Below are 22,202 nucleotides of genomic sequence, written 5' to 3'. Positions count from 1 at the left end.
GATTCTAACATGTTTTCCATGTTTTCCAAAGCTAAATCATTAACATGGATATCACTGAAGTTTTTTAGAAGTATCATAATTTTAAATGCCTGTATTCAAAAGTATTTCATTACTTTGATAATTACAGCATAGCCTAAAAGGAAAGGCAGAGGGATGACTAAGCCAAGACCAGAAATTCTTTCTCTACTATATGTTTGTTGTCCACAAATCTGTGTGATCTGATCAAAGTGTGCTGTAGGTTGTCCCTGTTGCTCTTTCATTTTACTAAGGTTCTTGAAGCAGTTAAGTAGATTGAGAAAAGCTGGCATTGGCTAAACAGTCTGCAACTAGGGACAGTATGTTTTGGTTTGGTTTTTTTAATGTGTATGTGGTTTTTGGTTTTTTGTAACAGATGGTTTGATGTGCTGCAGAAAGTTTCTACACAGCTGAAAACCAGCATTTCCAGTGCAGCAAAGCATCGTGCTGATAAGGTACTTGTATCTGTGTCCTCCTGAAAGAGCTGTACCTTAGATTTAAAATGTTTTTCCTCCTCTTAAAACTAATTTGGTTTTGAATCAGAGACCTGTTCAGATGTTAGATTACTTTAAAATCTCTCTATTACAGAATGCTATTCACAATCACATTCGTTTATTTGAACCCCTTGTCATAAAAGCACTGAAACAATACACAACAACAACGTCGGTACAGCTGCAGAGACAAGTTCTAGACTTGCTTGCTCAACTGGTTCAGCTGCGGGTTAACTACTGTCTGCTGGATTCAGATCAGGTTGGTACCCCCCTCATTTGCAAATCTGTCAGACAGGGATCTCACCAGCAGGCTCAGTAAACATTTGCAGTCAAAGTATTCCAGCAATCCATTCACTGTACTATGGGTGAAAGCAAAAGCTTAAGGGAGGGTGAGACTCAGTTTCCCTCCCAGCCACAAAGAGCTTCAGATTTCTGGGGTTTTTGCATGTAATTTACTTTATAAGTTCTGCAACAACTTTTTAAGGACTGTTCATCAGATTGGCTTTAGGAATAAAATGATGTGGACAATACAGTCAGTGTTGTTAAATAAAACTTCGTTTACTTATGGAAATACCTTCTTTCCATACTAAGAGTATGGACTTCCTTCTGACTGATAAGGAGCATCATGGTTGACAACTATCATTTGGTGTTAATGGTGGTGGAGGGAAAGCCAGTGGCACCAGCAGTTTGTGTTGTTGCCCATGTAAACAGTAAGTTTGTAACGTAAAATTTAAATGGTTTATTTACAAGTGATTTATTTATTACAATATTTTCAGGTGTATTAACTAGTGCGACTTGCAATACATAAATTTTCCATAAATTTATACAGAGATAATTCTTTTTAATACATAAATGCTTTGGATTTTATCTTGGTTTAGCACTAGATTTTTGGCTGATTCTTGTTGACTGCAATGCCTCAAATAGTGTGTTATATGAGTGAAAGAGAAAATTATACTTAAAAATGTACAGACTGTAGGTAAAACATGGCCTAAGTTCATGCAAGCTGTAATAAGCTGTGACATGAACAGAATTCTTCATCTGTAACTGCAGAGGGAATGTTTCATTTTAGAATGAACTGTAAGCATAAATGATTTTCAGTGCCCCTCTATAACTGTCAAAATGGTTTCAAATAGGAATTAATGTCTCAGTTCTGATGCACACTTTATTCTCTCTGTAGGTGTTTATTGGCTTTGTGCTGAAGCAGTTTGAATACATTGAAGTAGGACAGTTCAGGTATGACATTGGCACAGACCCTTTGAACAGTGTGGGTATAAAACTGTCTTGTTCTGAAGCAAGAAGTGACAGTTTTGCTGGTCATTTCTGCCTTATATAGAAAGGGAGAATTCCCTTCTGAACCATATGCTTGTTTTTCTCTCTTGCTCCAGTGGTAACCCTTTCAAATGTTTTAGATTCCATGTGACTGAAGAAGTCAGGAAGTGACATGGAAAAAAATAATCCGAAGCTGTGTTGTTCTGTTTGTCCATTTTGGTATTGGGACCCCCTGCCAGAGCTGTGCATTCAGGAATCAGAATTTCTTTACTAAATTCAGTTGCTTAAGGGAGAGCTGCTTCTTTGTTGTGGATTCAGAGTGAACCCTTGTGTATTCTGGTCACCTGATACACTTTGTGTAGGACCTAATAGATAACAAAGCAAGACAGTGAAATTTTTATTGTCAGTTATTTCTGGTTTTTCTCACACTTGAATTTGTATGAAGAGATAAGTTGGTTTCCTGCTCTGTGCATCTCCTACAGAAATACTTGTGTGTGTGTGTCATGTGCATTAGATAGTATGTTGTAATATTAGTAACTGTAATGGTCAAAGCTTGCAAGAATCCCCTGGGAAAAAACACAGTAGAAACAGTGCACAAAAATTATAGAAATGGTGTATGAAGGCAGAACAACACATTCTTAAACAAACCCAAACCTGACCCTAGAAAGGTTGAGTTTTCTGAACAAAGCTGTGCAATTCAAACTTCACCCTTTAATTTTTTGTTTTGTTCTCAGGGAGTCTGAAGCAATTATTCCTAATATCTTCTTCTTCCTGGTGCTGCTGTCCTATGAACGGTATCATTCCAAACAGATAATTGGAATTCCCAAGATCATTCAGCTGTGTGATGGTATCATGGCCAGTGGAAGGAAAGCTGTTACACATGGTAATTCTACAAAGAAATTTTAGTAAAAAAAGACGCCAGCATTAGTAATAATTCATCAGTAAACCCAGTGTTGACTACTAAGCTATAGAAAACTGTAATCATACTGATTGTTCCAGAAGACACTAGCTTTTAAAATTTAAGACATGAAATAAGTCCCACTTAATTCCTTCAGGAAGTTTTATTATACCTTACTAACAGTGCTCCCCACATTTTGCATTGTACATAATTACAACAAAGCTTTTACTTGAAACTTTATTAGGTAATGAGTTCACAGCATAGCAGTATGTTCAAGACCTTTATTTGAATTTTTAGTCCCCTTCTATTTTCAGCCTTTAAGTAGTAGAAGCATCTCTCTCGTATTTTCTCTGCTGAGAAAATACTTTATAAAAATATTTTTTATCTTTATGAGAATGGGCAAATGTATCCAAAATATAAACTTTCTAATAGAAGTAAAAAGATAGCTCTTACTGTGCATGATAAATTTGGGGTTTGTGGGGATTTTAAGTATGGGTAGAATCTTTAATAAACTAGCCCAGCTTACTTTTAGTAACTGACCTGTTAGCTCAAGAAATCACTGTTTAAGAGTGACTTGTGTCATGCTAAGACAAAACTATCTTGTTTCAGCAATACCAGCTCTACAACCCATTGTTCATGATCTCTTTGTGTTGAGAGGAACAAACAAAGCTGATGCTGGGAAGGAGCTGGAGACACAGAAGGAGGTGGTAGTGTCAATGCTGCTGAGACTCATTCAGTACCACCAGGTAAGAAAGGAGGACAAAGGGTCCCTGCTTAGGGTCTGTAAAAGGGTAACATTGCTGTGACTGCTAAAATACTTCAGGCAATATCAATGATTCTCTTTCTATACAGACTGGAGTAGCCAAACTTTGAGTGGTATCTTCCCCTATAGAGAGAGCATGCAAAGATCTTGGAGAATAGGGGAAAGGTTCTGCACTACAAATGAGTATTTCAAGGAATAGAATTTTGTAGTCAAGTCTAGATCACAAAGCACTGAAATGCTCCAGTTTGGATCATGATCTTGGCTGTGCTGCAGACAGAATAAATAGAAGATTAGTGGAAGAGAATCATAGAATTGATTGGGTTGGAAAAGACCTCCAAGATCATCGAGTCCAACCCTAAAAGAAGCAACCTAAAATAACGGGGGTCAAATGGAAGAGAAGACAAGTTTAATTAGGAAAGATGCTGCATAAAGATGATTTAGGTATTGCAGTGCAATAGCAGTATCTTGAATAAGACTTACTTGAACAAAGTAATGAAGCTGATAATTAGGTATTTATCAGTTACTACTTTGACCCAGACCTTGTGAGTTTGGAAAACATGTTTCTACTTTGTAGGAGTATAACAATGACTTTCTTCAATACACTTTGTTTAAAGGAAAAACATAAAAGTAATTTTAAGAGAAGTGGCATGATCAACATGGAATCTTATTGCTTATTCAGGTGCTTAACAAACTTAATGTTCCTTTCCTTTCATCCTTTCAAAATGCAATTTTAGTGTATGCTAATTTGAGCACTGTATTTTCTGAGAATAGTTGGAAAAAAGTCAGTACATCTTGTCAAAATAATTTGTTAGAACTGCGTGTTCAGATTGGGGTAATTTTGTGTATCCACATTTTCTTTTGAATTTGTAGTTTTATAATCATAAAATGACTAATATAACTATAAGAAATGACACACTGTAGACACATGATGTGAAATAGTGAATAACTGTGTTACATAAGGCACTGCAGTTGCTGGCAGATCTCCTTCTGACACACTTAACCTATGAAAGGCCACCCATGCACTGCTCTTCCCACACCATCCCATTTGTAGCTCTTACTCTGCCCTGTTCTGCTGGTGCAATATGTATGAACTAACCCTGGGCTAATCTGTTGTTCCCTGGCCGTGACTGGGATGTTCTGCTGTGGTGTCCCTGTGAATTTGAGAGATTCCAAGAGCTTCAGCCTTTAACTTTTTCCTGTTACAACTGTAGCTGGCCACACATGAAGCTCCAGAGTTCAAGTCATTCACACCAAAATCACTCCTATCTCCTCTCATGGGAAAGCTTTTTAGGAAGAAAGTCACCTGGGAATCTCCCTCTGCCTAGCCTGAATTACCTGACTTTCTTTTACACGTGTTTTAACTTGTTTTCTGAAGCAGACTCTCCTGTCCCACTTCCCAGTTAACATTCTTGCTGCTGTGCCTTTGGCCTGTCTGTCTTTCAAAGCACAGTCTCTGTAACCCTCACACCCATAACATTCAGCTCCTGGAAGCGATCCTGGCTTAGTGTGCCCCACTATGTTGTGTCCTATAAACTTTTATATGGAAGTGACATATCAGGTGAATGAGCTTCATAAAAATGTCTGTTCTCTTTCCTTGACCAAATTTAAACTTTATTGGAGCTAGAGTAAAGGCAGAGTATAAATGTGGAAAATTGCTCTCTTTCTTCCTTCCCTTTCTGTTAAATAAGTGATGCAGCATTTAGATTTATGACCCTTTTCCTAGTTGGTTGAGAGGTCTCTTGACAAATACCATTTAAAAAGGATAAAGAAAGCATTTTTTTTCTATTTTATAAAAGTAACTGGAAAATTCTTAAAACCAACAACAAAAACAACAAAAAAGTCATAACTAAGAACAGGCTTTTAACCTGAAAATGGGGTTTTATAAATGTTGTGTGATGTCTCATGTGGGATTTTTTTTTCTTCACTTTTTGGCAGATGGTTGAAACAATGACTATTTTTTCCCACTGTAGTATTGCTTGAATGTTTCCTGTTAGTAGTGGTGTTTACTTACATTCTTTTGGACTTTTTCTCAGGTGCTGGAAATGTTCATCTTAGTATTGCAACAGTGTCATAAAGAAAATGAAGACAAATGGAAGAGATTGTCCCGGCAAATAGCTGACATTATTCTCCCAATGCTTGCAAAGCAACAGGTGGTTATGTGATTGTTTTAAATCTATAGACATCCAAAATAATTGCTGTAATGTATGTGTCAATAATGGCTTTGGGTATTTGATTTTTATTTTTATATGAAGACAAATTTTCTTGATATTGTGGTTGCCATATCTGGAAAAAACAATTATGCAAGGTAAATTAAGTCTTTGAAGTGATGAAGTTCATATTTAAATGCATGAAGTATGTGCTCCATGATGGAGACTATCCAGAGGAAGCTCATTCTATTTCTCTTAGATACATGATTGATACATGATTATATCAGAACACTTACTGAATGGCCTGAAGATTGTCCCATGTTTCTAGAATGTCCAAATTATTGTTTTCATAGCTATAGTGGCTCTGATTGAAGACCAGAATACTCAAAGCCCTGTCCAACCTGGCCTTGGACACTTCCAGGCATGGGACACCCACGGCTTCTCTGGGAAGCCTCTTGCAGGGACTCACAACCCTCCGCATAAAGAGTTTCTTTCTATTATGTAATGTAAATCCACCCTCTTTCACTATAAAGCCATTACCCCCTGCTGTATCACTACCTGCCCTTGTAATAAGTCCCTCTCCAGCTCTCTTGTAGGGCCCCTTCAGGTACTGGGAGGTGCTCTAAGGTTTCTCTGGAGCCTTCTCTCCTCTCTAGGCTGAAAAACCCCACTTCTCCCAGCCTGTCTCCATAGGACAGGTGCTCCAGCCCTCTGAGCACCTTCATGGTCCTCCTCTGGACTGGCTCCAGCAGATCCATGTCCTTCTGCTGGCAGCCCCAGAGCTGAATGCAGCACTCCAGGTGGGGTCTCAGCAGAGTGGAGGGACAGAATCACTTCCCTTGACCTGTTTCCTGTGCTGCTTTGGATGCAGCCCTGGACTTGGGGATTTTTTTTTCCTTTTTTTCTTTTTTGTCTAACTTCCTCTTTATAAATAAAAATGTTTTAAAATGGAACTTCCTGTATTTCAACTTGTGCCTATTGCCCTTCATCGTGGTACTGGATACCACTGCAAAGATTCTGGCTTTTGCTTCTGTGCTTGTGTTGTCTCCTTTGCCTGCTCCCCCTGGTCAGATACTTGTGCACATTGGTGAAGATCACCCTGAGCCTCCTCCAGAGTGAACAATCTCAGCTACCACCTGTGTGACAGATGCTCCAAGCCAATAACCATCCATGTAGCTTTCTGCTGGAGTCCCTCCAGGATGTGCATGTTTCTCTTACTGGACTGCACAATGGGGAAGGAGAGTGGATGCTTCCTATCTGAGAAGTAAAGGAGACTTCTTTTAGAAACAGGATTTTCAGTGCTGCTCCCTAAGCAGTAGAAACACTTACTTCAAGGATAAAAAGTAGAACTAGTAAAATTGTGCCTTTATGTTCTTTGCTCTGTGATGGAAATTCCCCACTCCTAGAAGAGATCTCATGGCTGGGGAGAGTGGACAGGATCAGAAAACAGTTTTTGAGCAAAGCTAAAATGTTGGCAAGTTGAAATTTATATTGTTTTGTATGACTGGGCATGTGCTCAACTGTCAAATTATTTAACCAGGATAAGGTCATCTAGATTTGTAGTCCAGTCCTTTGCTTTTCGCAGTTGATTGTTTCAGAATTTATCTAAAAAAGTGTTCAAGTAAGCTGTCCTACCTCTGTTGCTTTAATACCGCTGTGGCTGTGCACTTTTCTGATGATTAGGAGGATTTTTCCTCCCAGTTACCTGCCCAAGTTTATTCATGACCAGCTTGGTCTCTATAAATAAACCTGGTAGGATGTGCAAGGAGGAGAAAATTTTTAAATTTTATAACAAGTCAGTCTTCTGGTCTCATTCTCTGTATAAGGCCTTTTTCTCCTAATAACATGTATGTGGTATGTATGTTGGCTTTCATATGATAGATTTTTGTCCATGTTTTCAAAACTGATGTGTAGGAAGGCCTGCAATTTGCCTTTCATAGCTTTTGGTTGCTCTGAATTTTGTACTGTAAAGAGCAGCTTTGGTACACACAGGTTGTTATAGAAATGTTTAAAACATGAAATGGTAATTTTGTGTTGGAGTTACCTTTAGTGGATAGTTACAAATCAGTTTTGTGGTTTTGTTTCACAGATGCACATAGACTCTCACGATGCTCTGGGAGTATTGAACACTCTGTTTGAAATTTTGGCTCCTTCTTCCCTTCGCCCTGTGGACATGCTTTTAAGGAGTATGTTTGTTACTCCTAAAACAATGGTAAGCAATTGTTTCCAGAAAAGAGAGCATCTGGTGGCTTTCATGCAAAACAAAAGAGCTTGTGTTTCTCTTTAATAATTTGCTAGTGGTGTTAAAGTAACTGCAGCAGATTTTGGGAATTAGTTAAAACTAATACAATTTACCAACTGGGAGCACTTTCTACAGGAATGTTCTGCTTATGGGTTACTTGCCTTCATTTTATGTTTTGAGGATCAGGAATAGAGAGGAAGGTACTGTTATAATAAATTCTAGAATTCAATTTGATATGTAAATTACATTTTTCTTATGCAAGTATTAGTACTGCTTTTGTAGCTGAGACATTGTTTAACAGTCATTATAAGCTTCACAGTTACCACAAGAATAGCATTTTTTGGAAGATCTGAACTTAAGTTACTTCCTGTTTGTTCCATTCTCAAAAGGGTCTGATTTTTTTAGAAATTAATGAAAATGTTGATTTTCTTTTAACTACATTCCTGTGTTGTGTTGTTTAACCTCAAAAATATTGAATGTTCTGCATTTTCTGTTTGTTTTAGGCATCAGTAAGCACTGTCCAGCTATGGATTTCTGGAATTCTAGCCATCCTTAGGGTTCTGATTTCACAGTCAACAGAAGACATTGTTCTATCCCGTATACAGGAGCTTTCCTTCTCACCTTACTTGATTTCATGTCAAGCAATTAACAGACTGAGATGTGGAGAAAATAACATATCCACAGCAGAGGATAGCACTGAGGGCAAACAGACCAAGTACCTGCCTGAGGAGACATTTTCTAGGTACACTGTCTTACAAATAACTTAGGGGATGATTAAGGTTTCTAGCAAATGACAAATACATTGTGCATTATGTGACATGTATAGAACTGTTTCTGATAGGAATAAAGTCTCTTAATAAGTTGGTATGGAACGAGAGTGTGTAAAGGAAGGAATAGTAAGATGGACAGGGATGGAGATGAGCAGGGACTTTGGATTGTTCTGGTGCTTCTTCTCAAGCCAAGTGAACTACCTGATGGAGCTGTTAAAATGGGTGAATCCTGGACTTATTAAAATCAGGCCTAAAAACTTAAACCCTTTGTTTCCTTTGTGGGGACTAAAAGACTAGTCATCCTCTTAAATAGGAGCCTGGTTTCTGTACTAAAAACATGGCAGCACTGGGATTCAACTCTATTATTTCCCATTTTTCAAGAGCTGGTTTTGTCTAGTTAGCTTACCATGTTGAGGTCCTCAGAGGGTGACAAACTTCAGGCAAAAGAAGTGTGGAGAGATGGCAGTGGTATTATGCTGACATGATGTTTGCCATTAAGGCATTGCTTTTGTGTGTGGGAAACATCTGAAATAGCTATTTATTTAAGAAAGTAGAACTTTTGTTTCAGAAAATAAGTTTTTATGCAAGGATGGAACTTCAGATAGGAATAAAATGCTGTTTCTTATCATTGAGCTCACTGTGAGGGTGATTAGTAGAGGGAAAAGGGGCTTCTGGACACCCATACTGTGACCTTATGCCCAACAACAGTGATGTGAATAACAGTTATGGCCTAGAGCAAGGATGGCTTTACTCAAATGTGCTTTTTGGTGCTGCTTTTGACACCACCCATTGCCCCAGCTGGAGGTTTGCTACAGAACCTGTGTAGCAGTGTGGATAGATGAGGCTGAATTACTCTGACTTGCTGAATTACCCTGCTCAGCTGAGCTGTGGTAACTCTCATGGTTTGCTTTAGCTCAGTGCAAATCACTGTAAAAGCACCATAACATTTTGAATGTTTGCTTTATAAGTGAGGTGGGATGGTGCCTGAATGCTATCACAACTTCAGCTGAAGAGTAAATAATCCAATATGTAATTATTGATGTGCTTGTGATCCTATAATATCATACTTGGTTTAGGTCAACCTGTTCTGTAGTTTTTCATTTAGTATGCTCTTTAGGAGGAATGGTCAAGGGCTTCGTGGTTTATTTTTGAAACCTAAGTTTCTTAGGTAAATCTCACCTTTTTCTGAAAGATGCTGCATTGATAGTTTTCCTGTTGATTGTATCCATGTTTTTTCCCAGGTTCTTATTACAACTGGTTGGCATTCTGCTGGAAGATATTGTTACCAAGCAATTAAAAGTGGACATGAATGAGCAGCAACATACTTTCTACTGCCAGGAGCTGGGCACGCTGCTTATGTGCTTAATACACATCTTCAAGTCAGGTAATACTTGAGGCATTGCCCCTGTTGTACTATGCAGTGGCAGAGTGGTTTTTCAATTCTAAGACAACTGTTGAATGCATTGAACTACTGAGAAGGAATATGTAGGTGCTGAAGATGTTATATCTTATTCCATATAAAGAACTTCCCAAACCTTTTGCTTGTGTTTGCAGGGCACGTTTTTCATATTTCTTCTGTCTTTGTGGAACAAAATATAAGTAATGACTTTTCATCTTTCAACTGTCTAAAATCTTCCAGTCCAATAAATGCAAAGCATTGCAAATTAGTGGCTGTATTTCTCACGGTTTTCCTCAGTTTGAAGGTTGGTAGGTATGTCCAGGCTTAAACTTTACTGAGTTACAGACCATTAGTTTAGACTCACAACAAGGTAGATTGAGTTGTTTATCATAATGAATAAACACATACAAAACAAAACAAAAAAGTCCCCAGTAAGATAGGAAAGGTAGCACTGTTCCAGCTGGCTGGTCTTGAAATCCCATCTTCAGGTTTGGAAATTCTGCCTTAGGTATCTTCTGCTGCATAGCAAATAATCTGTCCCTTCGGTAATTCTTTAGTCCTTAGGCTGATGCTTTAGTCCTGTTTTACTATTAGTGGCACTATCTTCTCTTTCTTCTTTTATTCCTTCTTTACTATGACTACCCTTTTTGAATTCTGATTTTCAGCCTACAGCTGAAATCCAGCCTTGGATTAACTGTAGTTGTCTCCAGTTTAAAAGGTCTTGGCACAAGTCCCTAGTTCTTCATAGACTTCCCTGCAGATACAGGACAAGGAACTCTGCATTCCATTGCCTCAGTCTACAAATGGGAGTTAAAGTACTTCACTGCTTAGCAGATGGGAATAACAAAAAATCGCATACAGAATACTGTTGTTAGACATTTAACTTGATTCAGTACTCCGTTGTATCTCAACCACCTCTAATCTTTTTTTCTTTTTAAGCTCTTCCTACAGAGCTCAGTTTAAGTCCTTTCTTGAGAAAAAAACACTTAGTTCCGTTCCTGTCCTTGCTATCAGCTGCTTCTTTCAAATACAAGTATTGTTGGTGTAGACTTAAAATAAATAAAGTGTAGATGGATGTGTTCTGGGCCTTCAACTGTTCTCTGTTGAAACTCAAAGGTTCTCTATCACGGATTAACTTTCAGTAGCTTCATTCCTCCTGATCTTCAGTGACACAAGCAAGCAGAAAAGAGAGAGGGAAACCAACTGAATTATGTTTAGAGAGTTTGTGCAGCTGTGCTGGATGATGTTTTGACTTGCCAGAAGAGAGCTTTGGCTTAAGAAATGGAGTCCTCCAAACCAAGGTTCTTAGTGCAAGAATCCAGGACTGTGTGTGAAGAGGCATAAAATTTGGTAACAGTTACCAGAGCCTTCCTTGATCTTTGTTTTAAGTGTGCTTTGGGGCACAGAACCCTGGGTGCAGTGAGTGACAGCTCTCTTCCCATGTGTCTGTTGCAGTAATAGTTGTTTATATTATTTCTGTTTAGGAGAAACACCTGAAAAAATATTTAACTAATAACTTAGGCCAAGGTGTTTTGGATTAAGTGATTAATTGGTGTCAAGCCAGGAGCAATGAAATCAGAAAATCAAGCTGGTGGTTGAACCTGGGGAAGTGAGTTCTTCCACAGTGGGAGCTGGGGATAAAGGAAAGGGAAGGCAGCTAGTTCTGCTGCAGTGACTGGCTTCCAGGCTGCACTGGGAGTCTTTCCAGGAATTATGTATAAATTTTAATGCAAAATTAAAATAAAATACTCATGCAGAGGACTGGGATGTGTGTCTTACATGATCTCTTGAAATTAATTTAATGTAGAACTACAAATAACTTAGAGTATAGTATTACTACCAGTATTTATATGGCGTAACAGAGTAGAAGAAACATTATTCAGACACCTGAGGTGTGTTTTCATGTCATAACATTCTTGTTTAGGTTTAGGATTAACTAAGTGCCTGGTTTTGTAATACCTTTTTTTTGTTCAGTTGAAACCTCCATACTTATTTTCTCTTCTATTATTCTCTTACATAGTTATATTCTAACTACAGGAGTAGCTTATAGCAACTTGTGTCTGGAGGAAACATAGACTGTATTGTGTCATTTTTAACCACTGTTCTACTTGGATGTTTCATCTTCTCACCTGTTAAAGTTTTTTCAAAATGTGAGCATTGCTGGCTCCTGTGTATTCAACTGTAGGAAGCTACTAGATTATAAATGAACATTTTCAGTGTGCTGCTTCAAAGTTAGTAGAGGTAAAAGACATGGACAAAGTGAAAAGATGAGTGTGCAGTGGCTTTCATGACTGTAGGAAGGCACTAGATGGTGCAGTTCCTGACAACGCAGGAAGCTGGAATGGTGCTAGCACTGCTTTGCTAGTAAGTGGAACCAGAGTTTTGAGACTCAGTTATTTTTCCCATTCTTTGCTATTTACATTGTGTATTTATGAGTTCTGGGGGAAGCTTAAACTAGTCCACATGGATGTGGAATTTACAGCTTCATTCTTCTGTATCTCTGGCAAGGCAAGCAAGTAACACTGCAAATGTGCTTCCTTATTCTGATTACCTCTCAGTTTCTGACTCTGCAGGAATGCTTTTTATCCCCCTCTGATCTTCTCATAGAAACTCAAGAAGTCTTACACCTTTAGACAAGTTTCCTTGTTTTCTCCCCCTTTTCAAATTTCTTGTTTTCCCACCCTTTGTTTCAGCATATGAACACAGAATCAGCAGATCAGAAAGCAAGATTCTGCTTTTGTGCTGAGTGTTCAGTTTGCAGGGCAATGGCAGAAACACTTTTTGGACTTTAGAAATTGGATAGAAGGATATAAGTTTAGTTTCAATTAAATGTATTTGGAAAGCTGGTCACTTCTGGTTTACACACTGCCCTTGGGCAAACTCTCTGACTTGCCTTAAATTTGTAAAACCACATAGAATATATCTTTCTTGCAGGAATTCTACCCTGAATAATTTTGAGACTTTAGAATTTAGACTATAGTTGCTCTAACATGCTTTTGTTGTTGTTTTCAGGCATGTTTAGAAGAATCACAGCTGCAGCCACCAGGCTTTTTACAGGAGATGGATCTGATGGTAGTTTCTATACCCTTGAAAGTTTGAGTGACCTTGTTCAGTCTATGATTCCCACACATCCTTCTTTAGTTCTCCTTTGGTGTCAAATCCTGCTTCTTGTCAATTATACCAACTACAACTGGTGGTCAGAAGTACATCAAACCCCAAAGTAAGATGTGGTTTTGTTCCCCAGTAGTAGCAACATGTCTCATGTTATTATATTTGCTAAAATCTTCTTGAAACAATCTAGTTTCTTTCTGCTAACTCTGTTGTCCCATTGAATGGTACTACTTGGATTCTGAAAGGTAGTTCTGCATTTACTTTATGTGTGTATATGTTCTCAGTTCTGACATTGTATGATTTGCCAACATTGCCTCTCTGTTTTGCTGGGTTGTGCATCACTTCCAGTTTGACACTGGACTGACTGCTTGAGTGTACTGGTTTGGTTTGAGAAGCAGATAGAGTAGGTTCTGTTATCCTCACAGAGGTGCAATAGCCTCTGTTTTTCTTTCAAATAACACATTTAATTCTTTAGACTGTCTGGAGTAGTAATAAGCAATACTGCAGTTGTTAAAAAATAAAAATCTGATGGAAAGCCAAGTGTCTCCTTCAAAACAGTGTAATGTTTGAATGAACTTTATAGGGAAATATATGTTATGTAAGGACTTTGGTAGGACATTCCAAGCACTTTGGTTGTTAACGATTCAGTAGCTGTACCAAGAAAATATAGTAAGAAAGTAATAACAAAGTATAATGTGCTTCTTGCAGGCAACACAGTCTGTCTACCACTAAATTGCTTAGCCCTCATTTATCTGGAGATGGTGATGAGTCGGATTTGGAGTCTAAACGTGGCATGTGCAATCGGGAGATAGTGAGGAGAGGTGCACTCATTCTTTTTTGTGACTATGTTGTAAGTTGTCAATTATGAATTTTATAACTACAATTTTGAGTTAGTTTATGATGCTGACAGTCATTTATTACTGGTGTGTGTTAACGAATCTGTCTGGTTCACAAGTGAAAAATGAAGACCTGTGAAATGAGTAATTTTATTTTCAGATGGTGCTTGTGTAAGCTTAGATATGACCTCATTTAGCATTTTTTCCTCTTCTGAGAGAATTGGCTTGGCTTGTAAAGGATACCTGGTGGGTATCATATCCCTTACTTGTAAGGTGCTTGGAGCACACTCAGTAGCTTCAGGCTTTGCAGCATCAGTAGCAGTGCACAGTGTCCAGGAGACAATGATTTTTTTGTCTCTACACCTTAGGAGGAGAGGTTTTACATTAATGTTTAACTTTCATTTTGGTTCTCTAATGACAGCAGTTCCTGTGACTCTGGGCTCTCGTTGCCTCAATATTTTAGGTCATTGGGAACTTTTGAGGTGAATCTTCTGGTAATAGTGGTTTGCATTGCAGAGCAGTTTTGAGGCAAGCAAACTGCATTCCTTTCAGATTCAACTAAACCAAAAATTGTGTTTAAGAAGCACTTCAAGTATGAATGGACATTGAGTCACCACAGTCAGATTAGAGGTAGTCCAAGGTAAAATCCTCCAAAACCTCTTTGCTGGGGCTGGACAGCCTCTCAGCATAACCTGGTTAACTCTGCAGATCTTTTCATGTTGCACTGCACTGCTTGTCCATACACACAGAGCCTCTTTAGGTTAGATATTAATTATTGACAGATCTCTTTGGATTTGGTTTCCAGAAATTAATCATCTTGTATTAAAGGCCAATAATAATAAAAAAATCTTTAGGAAGAAACCTAAATGTAAATTACATTTTACAAGACAACTCTGTGCTTGTTTCTTTCAAACAGCATTTCATTAAAAGCAACATCTTTGAATTGACCTTCTCAGTTTACTTGTTTCTAATCTGGGTTTTTAGTGTTTAAAAAAAACAATTTGCGTGTTCATTATAATATTTAATTTACAACAAGATCAAAACCATTTGGAAAATACATCATGTAAAAATAGTTATGGTGATTTTAAATAGTTATGGTGATATTTATGCCATTATTTCAAAGTAGCTTTCAAAATTATATATGAGAAACTTCATGTTGTGTCATGTTTAGTAACTAAAATTTTAACATTGGTGTTACTGGGATCAGATTTTAATTTTTTTTCCATTTAGTGTCAAAACCTACATGATTCAGAACACCTGACCTGGCTTATTGTGAATCATGTTCAAGACTTGATTAATCTGTCCCATGAGCCTCCAGTACAAGACTTTATCAGTGCTGTTCACAGGAATTCAGCAGCCAGTGGTCTCTTCATCCAGGCCATTCAGTCACGGTGTGAGAATCTTGCAGCTGTAAGTTTAACTTTTTGAGTTTCGTAAAGAATAAAGTTGCTTACATTTCAGCATAAGTTTACCTGGTAAGTATGTAAAGTCTGACATTTCTGGGTCATCTATCAACTTCTAATTTTATTTTTCAAGTCAGTTGTTTAAAAATGCACACAGTAAACCTTAGAGTCTAACAACTTCAATATCAGATGTGTTCCAGTCCATCAAATCTATGAATTGAAGTGGAGACAGTTAAAGCTGCTTTTCTTCCTTCCTGGGTATTACCCCACATAATCAATACCTGAAGGGTAAAGGAAAACTGTAACTTTTATCTTTGATTTCAGAGCCTTGGTAGTATAAATAACAAACTACTAACTATAGAGGCAGTAGTAGGAACCAGTGCATCTTCACAGGCCCTGAAAATATGAAAACTATTTGCAAGATCATGCCTTGCCTATTGACCTGTCCCAACAGTTGCAGCCTCTTGATGAGGGACAAATCACTAAGAAATTCAGGGTATGATTTCTGTTGATTAGTTTAGTTTTCAAATTAAAAGAAGTGGACAATGTTGTATGCAAGGATGCATAAATCCCTCTTAGTCCTGGGAGCCCACTAGGTGGGAAATGTAATTTGCTAGACTTTCCCAGGAGTTAATTGTGGGAGATGCCACCTGTACCCTGAGTAGCCTCAGTTTCCTGTCTCTTCCCATTGTCTCTGCATATCTAGTGCAAGTGCATTGGTGCTTTAGGCATGTGAGTAAAACACTTCAAAGTTACGTGAGATTAACCTGGGCTTCAGTACCTGAGAATCAATAGCTAAACTAAATGTGTTTGAATGGAATATATAGTCGTTCTGTGAGGTGTTTGGTGATTATCAGAAAAGACAGTAAAATAAAAATGTCTTTATATTTACAACTTGCTCTAAAGCAAGACTGGCTTCATTAGTCAAACTAGTTTTTTGCCTTGAATTATTAGTACTGAATTGGTGCTTATATTTTAAAAAATAAAATTTAAAACATTCTTCCCAACTCCTTTGAATGATGTGTGGATGTCACTGTTTTTATAACTAAACATGCATAAAAGTCCCTAGTGCTAACCTGGATTTCTCTGCTGTCTCTTTTCTTGACTATGCTCATGTTCCTGCCTTCTTCCAGCAAGAGTTGAAGCTTCTCACTGTTCTCAAAGCATTTTGCAATTTCACTGAAGTCTCTAGATTTTTTTCTCTTGAAGTTTTGGTCCCTGCTTTTTGCTTACTCTTTGTAAGAGTACACTTTTACCAAAAAGGGTGGTCCCGTGGTGTAAAGGAGAGCACTCTGGACTCCGAATCCCAAGGTTCTGAGTTCGAGTCTCAGTAGGGACCGTCCCCTGGCAGTTCAAGCCTCCCTGCCATCCCATCCCGTCACATCTCGGATGCTCAGCAGGGTCAGCCCCGGTCAGTACTGGGTGCTGTGACAGTCCCAAGGACTTCCCTGTCACTGTCCAAGCTCGCTTGGCCGTGGCAGATGGACCTTGGGACTTAAACGGTGGGGCACAGGCTGGAAGGGCACACCCATGTGGGGAGAGCCCTGCCCAAATCTGCGTTCGCCAAGTCCGGCCATATATACATACACTTTTACAGTTATGCATCAAATGACTTAGTGTTCATATTAATTAAATAACCAGTGACTCAAACCATTGATGTACAGATAATTGCAATGATCAGCTAATTGTCTGCTGTATTTTTTTCTAAATGCCTTTTGCCTTAAGATCTTTGTATTCCGGTTGATTGTACTTTTTTTTTTTCTACTTCTGCATTTTGTTTTAACATGTAGCCCACAACTCTGAAGAAAACTCTGCAGTGCTTGGAGGGGATCCACCTGAGCCAGTCCGGGGCTGTGCTGACGCTGTACGTGGATCAGCTGCTCTGCACCCCGTTCCGGGTGCTCGCCCGCATGGTCGACACCCTGGCCTGTCGGCGCGTGGAGATGCTGCTGGCTGCAACACTGCAGGTGAGCAGAAATCCATTGCTGTCAACAACATTGGGCAGTGCTAGCAAGGTAATCAAATACAATGATTTAAATTATATAAAAATAGGATGTTGAAATGATTTCATTGGAATTTTTTTATTTGATGTATAGATATGTGAATGTTTACATTTCACTTCATCTGCCTGTAACTTTCTTAATCTGTTAAAAGTGTCTGTGGGGTTTATACATATTTCTGTCCTGTACAATTCTTGTAATTCTTTCCTATAGAACAGCATTGCTCAATTACCAGTTGAAGAATTGGATAGAATTCAGGAGTACCTTCAAAACAGTGGATTAGCAACAAGGTAAATAATACCAATAATACCAATATGTGTTAAGATGTCAAACTAACTGGTATTCTACTACTAATTGTGCTGTGTTTTCCTACATTTGTGGTTTTTTCTTAAAGATCAGATAGTGGGTCTTTTTTGGAGGTAAAACAGGAATTAAACCTCTCAGAGGATGCTGCCATATTGTGGCACAGGGACAGTTGTGTTGGCTGCGTTAAATTTGCAATAAACTTAAGAATTAAAGCAAGCTAAATGGTTGAAAGCATCAAATTCTCTGTTCTGCATCCCACTCAGTATTTAACTTTTGAGAGACAACAATCACAAATTAATTCCTTGATGAAATCTGTGTTAGTAAAACCAACTTTATTTTCCTGAAACATTACAGAATGTTGTGAGTCCAAGCTAGGTGGGCTTGTATTTTTTGGTTTTGTTTTGAGGTTTTTTCCCTAGACTGCTGTTAGAAGCAAATTACTCAGATTTTTAAAAAAAAACTTTAGTTGATGTTGGAAAGATCCTAATTTACTACTCTCATTCTCAGTTCTGTTTGAGGTTAGTATCTGTTGACTGAATTGAGAAATAAGTAGGGGCAAAGAACCTAAAACCCAAGGCTGCAGTAGGTCAGTAGTAATGTGCTTTCATAAGTAACATACATTTGAATTTTTAAAAAAACTCAGAAAACCCCTTTTTTGAAGTTCTTGGTAGCAGTAGTGGAATTTAAAAAAACAAACAAAAAAAAACCACCCAAAAGAACCTTACCAAAAAAAGAAATATCCCTGACATAAACCCACGGAATTCTTAATATATTTTAAACTAAAGGTCTAGTTTTAGTGGGTTCTTGATTAGCATCTGTTAGAATATGTTTGTCTGCAATCAAATAATCTGTACATTAACTGAGATTCTTTTTGCTCATTAAAAAGATTTACTGCATAAAGAAAACTGAACAGTTTATGCTTAAGTATTGAACTAAGTTAAATTTAAATCTTTATTGCTCATGGTGCTGAGTTAATTTGTTTTGGCCACTGATATCTGGAGAAACTTGCAGTTTGGCATCATATGGCTGCATATATCCAACAAATCCTGTAGACCCTACTGCTTTTCTCTCTTGGGATTGGAATTTACTCACTGGATGTCTTCCAATTTTTTAATTATTTACAAAACTGAATTAGCTCTCTGCTGATGTGCTCTTCTGTTTTCAGACACCAAAGACTGTACTCGCTCCTGGACAGGTTTCGTCTTATGGTGGCACCAGACACAACTAGTCCTTCACCTCTGGTTACCTCACACCCTCTGGATGGAGAAGACCAACCAGCTTTAGAGAATGTAATTCTAGACAAAGTAAGATTATGTTTAGAAACAGTCACTAAAAGTGCTTTGGCTATAAACAAGCTTTAGTCATTACAAAATACGTAAATGCAGCATATTTTTACTATGCTGTTAATATTCTCAGAGTTGTCAATGTATCTTAAATATAGATCAGTGATTAATTTAATAGGTGTTGGCTGACGGCTGAATTTAGGATGAGCACTTGTATAGATCTTTGTTATATTGACAGTGCTGTGAAAAATTTACCAAGTTTGGTTTCTTTGCCTAACTTTAATGGAAAGATTTATAGAAAGTTCAGTAGAGACACATAAATAATCTTGTTTTCTTGAAGTGTTTACTACAGTGATTAATTTTATTCATTTGCTGAAAGTTGTTAGTTGTCTCTTGGAAATTAAGCATTACTTGTCCAGCTTTGCCTTCTCAAAATTAAATTAATTTCAGAGAACCATAACTGTTTCTGTCTTCCATATATTTAGATGAATTTATTTCTGAGTGGGGTGGGAGGCTAAGAGCAAGTCTTTTGGGGCCTGTGTCTGTCTTCTTTTTTTCTAGTTTGTCCCATGGCACAGATGATTTTTCATTTTGATTCCTCCATCCTACAGCGAAACACAGTGATAGGAAGTGTGTGTAAGTGAGATGGCAAAAATTATTCGATTAGCTGACAGTTTGGACAAGTCTGATAAGCACTCGATGAACCCATTGCTTTAGGGGAGAGATTGATAGTTACTTGGAAAGCAGGAGAAAGTGCTGTGCCCAGAAACGTAACCCATAGCTGTCTGTCTTCAAATTAACCAAAAAATCTCCTTTCTCTCTCCCTGTAAATGCTGTGCAAAAGAAGTAGGTTTTGGATGCCTCCTCCACAACCTCTGCATAGTTCATAGAATCAGAGTATCTGAAGTTGGAATGGACTCCTAAGGGTCAATGAGTCCAACTCCCTGCTCTCACAGGCCTACCTAAAACTGAATTGTGTGACTAAGAGCGTCGTCCAGGTGCTCCTTGAACTCTGACAGGCTTAGTTGTGTTCTAATCAATAGCAGCAATTTTAGGTTGTCCACTTATGATCAAGAAAACATAGAAAAGGGATAACTGAGCCTCTTCATATCCGTTATTTAAATGAGTTATATTATTAACTAATTCCTATAGGGTCATGGCAAATAATTTCAGGAGTAAATTTACAGTCAGGCATGATGGTCCTAATTTTTTCCAAGGAGTGTTAAAAGATAGATATTGTCTTTATCTGCTGATTTATTTGAATCGGAAGACTTTTCTTCCTTGGTTATATTACGAGGGTTTTCACTATTACTTGTATATTTGTGTGACTGCTGAGTATTCTGTGCTTTTTTTTCTAGATAGTCTCCTCAGCTTTAGCATCTCAATACATAGACCTGCATTATATATCAAGATTCATTTTTCCACATTTCTTCTCTGGACTTTATGGAAATAGCTTGTCAGTGAACATCCATTAGTCCAGTTTCAGATATTCCATTTCCATTCACGAGTTGTTTGTTTTGCTTTGATTTCTTCAAGTGGGTTTTTACATTAATGTAGCCTACTGATGTCCTAAACAGACATTCAGTGCCAATGAGCAGTTCTCCCCCTGCCCCATGAACTGTGTTATTTTCTGAAGACAAATATGTAATACATTTCTCTTTTTAATTATTAAAGGACTGGTATGTATCTCTGGTGAGGTCACAGTGCTGCATCAAGTCTGACTCAGCACTGCTGGAAGGCGCAGAGCTGGTGAATAGGATTCCTCAGCCTGACCTGAACTCCTTCATGACCAGCAAGGTAATTTCTTTGTCAGATGAAGTGGATATAATTAGCTCATGTGTTCATATTGGTGGTATTAACAGATTGCATTCTCAAGTGTTTACATTCTTAAATGTAAAGACTTCAAATTTATATGATACTGGTAGTTCATTTTGGAAACTAAAATATTAGATATTTGTGTAAAACAGTAGATAGCTGTAGCAAAACTGTTAATAGTAATTCTCTTGTAGTACAGGTTGGGTGTATGGAGTGGAAGGGAAGGTTGTTTACATTCTGCAAGCACAATAATCCAGTTTCACCATTTTACATAAACCACACAGTCCATCTGTTTCTGTAACCTTTTCAAAATCCGTGCTGGATGACTTGCAGTATGTCAGTAACAGGCCACAGATAGTGAATCTGGCATAAAGGACAGCTTGTATCTGTTGCTTTCTTCTCTGAGAACATACTTTATTCAGTTCTTTGCATTGCATTTGCTGCTGGTATGCAGAAACAGTAGTGGGGAAACTGTTTCTAAAATGATGTTTGACTTGTTTGTTTGAAAGCTTATTACTTGAAGATTCCATGTGTATGTGTTGACCTTAAGCTTTTTTCACACATTGTCCTGAAAATCTGAAATAAACATATTGATTTTATCTTTCACTATGGTTCTGGTTGGAATTTAAATGTGAGACCAGTGTGGACTTCACTATGGTATTGTTACACTACAACAGAGCAAAGGTCATAATAATGTTAGTTAATTGCTAAACTGTAAATTTGCACCATGAGTTTCTCTTTAAAAGCAATTTCTTTTTACTTAATATTTGATTTCAGGAGTTCAACTTAAGTTTGTTAGCACCTTGTTTAAGCCTTGGCATGAATGAAATCTCAAGGGACCAGAAGAGCAGCCTCTTTGAAACAGCACGGAGGGTAACTCTGGATCATGTGTCTTCTGCTGTACAAAACCTTCCTGCCAACCACCAGGTTTTTCAGCCACTGTTGCCAACTGAGCCATCAGCCTACTGGAAAAAACTAAGTGATATCTTTGGTAATAAAAATAATGGTATTTTAAAGTTTATTCTCTCCTCTGCAAAGATCCTTTACTGATGTCTTGTGAATACGTGAACTTAATATTTTAAAAAATCAAGATACATGGCGTAAAAGTGCGTATGAGATAATTCTGAAAAGCATTTATTGAAGGGAAAAGACTCAAACTGCTAGATTTCATCCAGTCTTATTTTATAGGAGATGAGGGGATGTATCAGTCTGTGATGACACTTTGTCGTGCACTGGGTCAGTATTTGTTGTTGCTCTCAAAACTACCAGCTGGTCTTCGTGTTCCTCCTGACAAAGAGGATGATATCCTGAAATTCGTAGTGATGTCAATAGAGGTAAGAAATTACAGCATAATTAAAGGTATGATGAAATGTTGGGAGAGGGAATAATGTTGTCTTAAACTGAGTTAACAAAAATTACCTTTGCTTAGAATTACCTTTGGTTCTCTGAATTTG

General features: G+C 37.9%; 1 protein-coding gene across 2 annotated transcripts in view; it reads left to right on the top strand.

Moving 5' to 3' along the window:
- Positions 1-22,202, top strand: part of HTT (huntingtin) — an 83,062-nt gene that overhangs the window by 40,185 nt on the left and 20,675 nt on the right. For both annotated transcript variants that reach the window (XM_071556900.1, XM_071556899.1), the window contains 18 exons: positions 392-470; positions 604-765; positions 1,684-1,739; positions 2,510-2,658; positions 3,283-3,419; positions 5,470-5,586; positions 7,673-7,795; positions 8,329-8,567; positions 9,837-9,979; positions 13,007-13,214; positions 13,814-13,955; positions 15,172-15,351; positions 17,135-17,311; positions 17,558-17,634; positions 18,816-18,954; positions 20,608-20,730; positions 21,526-21,739; positions 21,937-22,082. In XM_071556900.1, the coding sequence (XP_071413001.1) occupies positions 392-470; positions 604-765; positions 1,684-1,739; positions 2,510-2,658; positions 3,283-3,419; positions 5,470-5,586; positions 7,673-7,795; positions 8,329-8,567; positions 9,837-9,979; positions 13,007-13,214; positions 13,814-13,955; positions 15,172-15,351; positions 17,135-17,311; positions 17,558-17,634; positions 18,816-18,954; positions 20,608-20,730; positions 21,526-21,739; positions 21,937-22,082 (2,611 nt within the window). The remainder of the gene's footprint in view (positions 1-391; positions 471-603; positions 766-1,683; positions 1,740-2,509; positions 2,659-3,282; positions 3,420-5,469; positions 5,587-7,672; positions 7,796-8,328; positions 8,568-9,836; positions 9,980-13,006; positions 13,215-13,813; positions 13,956-15,171; positions 15,352-17,134; positions 17,312-17,557; positions 17,635-18,815; positions 18,955-20,607; positions 20,731-21,525; positions 21,740-21,936; positions 22,083-22,202) is intronic.

This window comes from Pithys albifrons, chromosome 5 (assembly GCF_047495875.1).
Source record: "Pithys albifrons albifrons isolate INPA30051 chromosome 5, PitAlb_v1, whole genome shotgun sequence".
In the NCBI taxonomy this organism is placed as follows: domain Eukaryota; kingdom Metazoa; phylum Chordata; class Aves; order Passeriformes; family Thamnophilidae; genus Pithys; species Pithys albifrons.
Note: the sequence above shows the minus strand (reverse complement) of the source record. Positions and strands in the feature narration are given on the sequence as shown.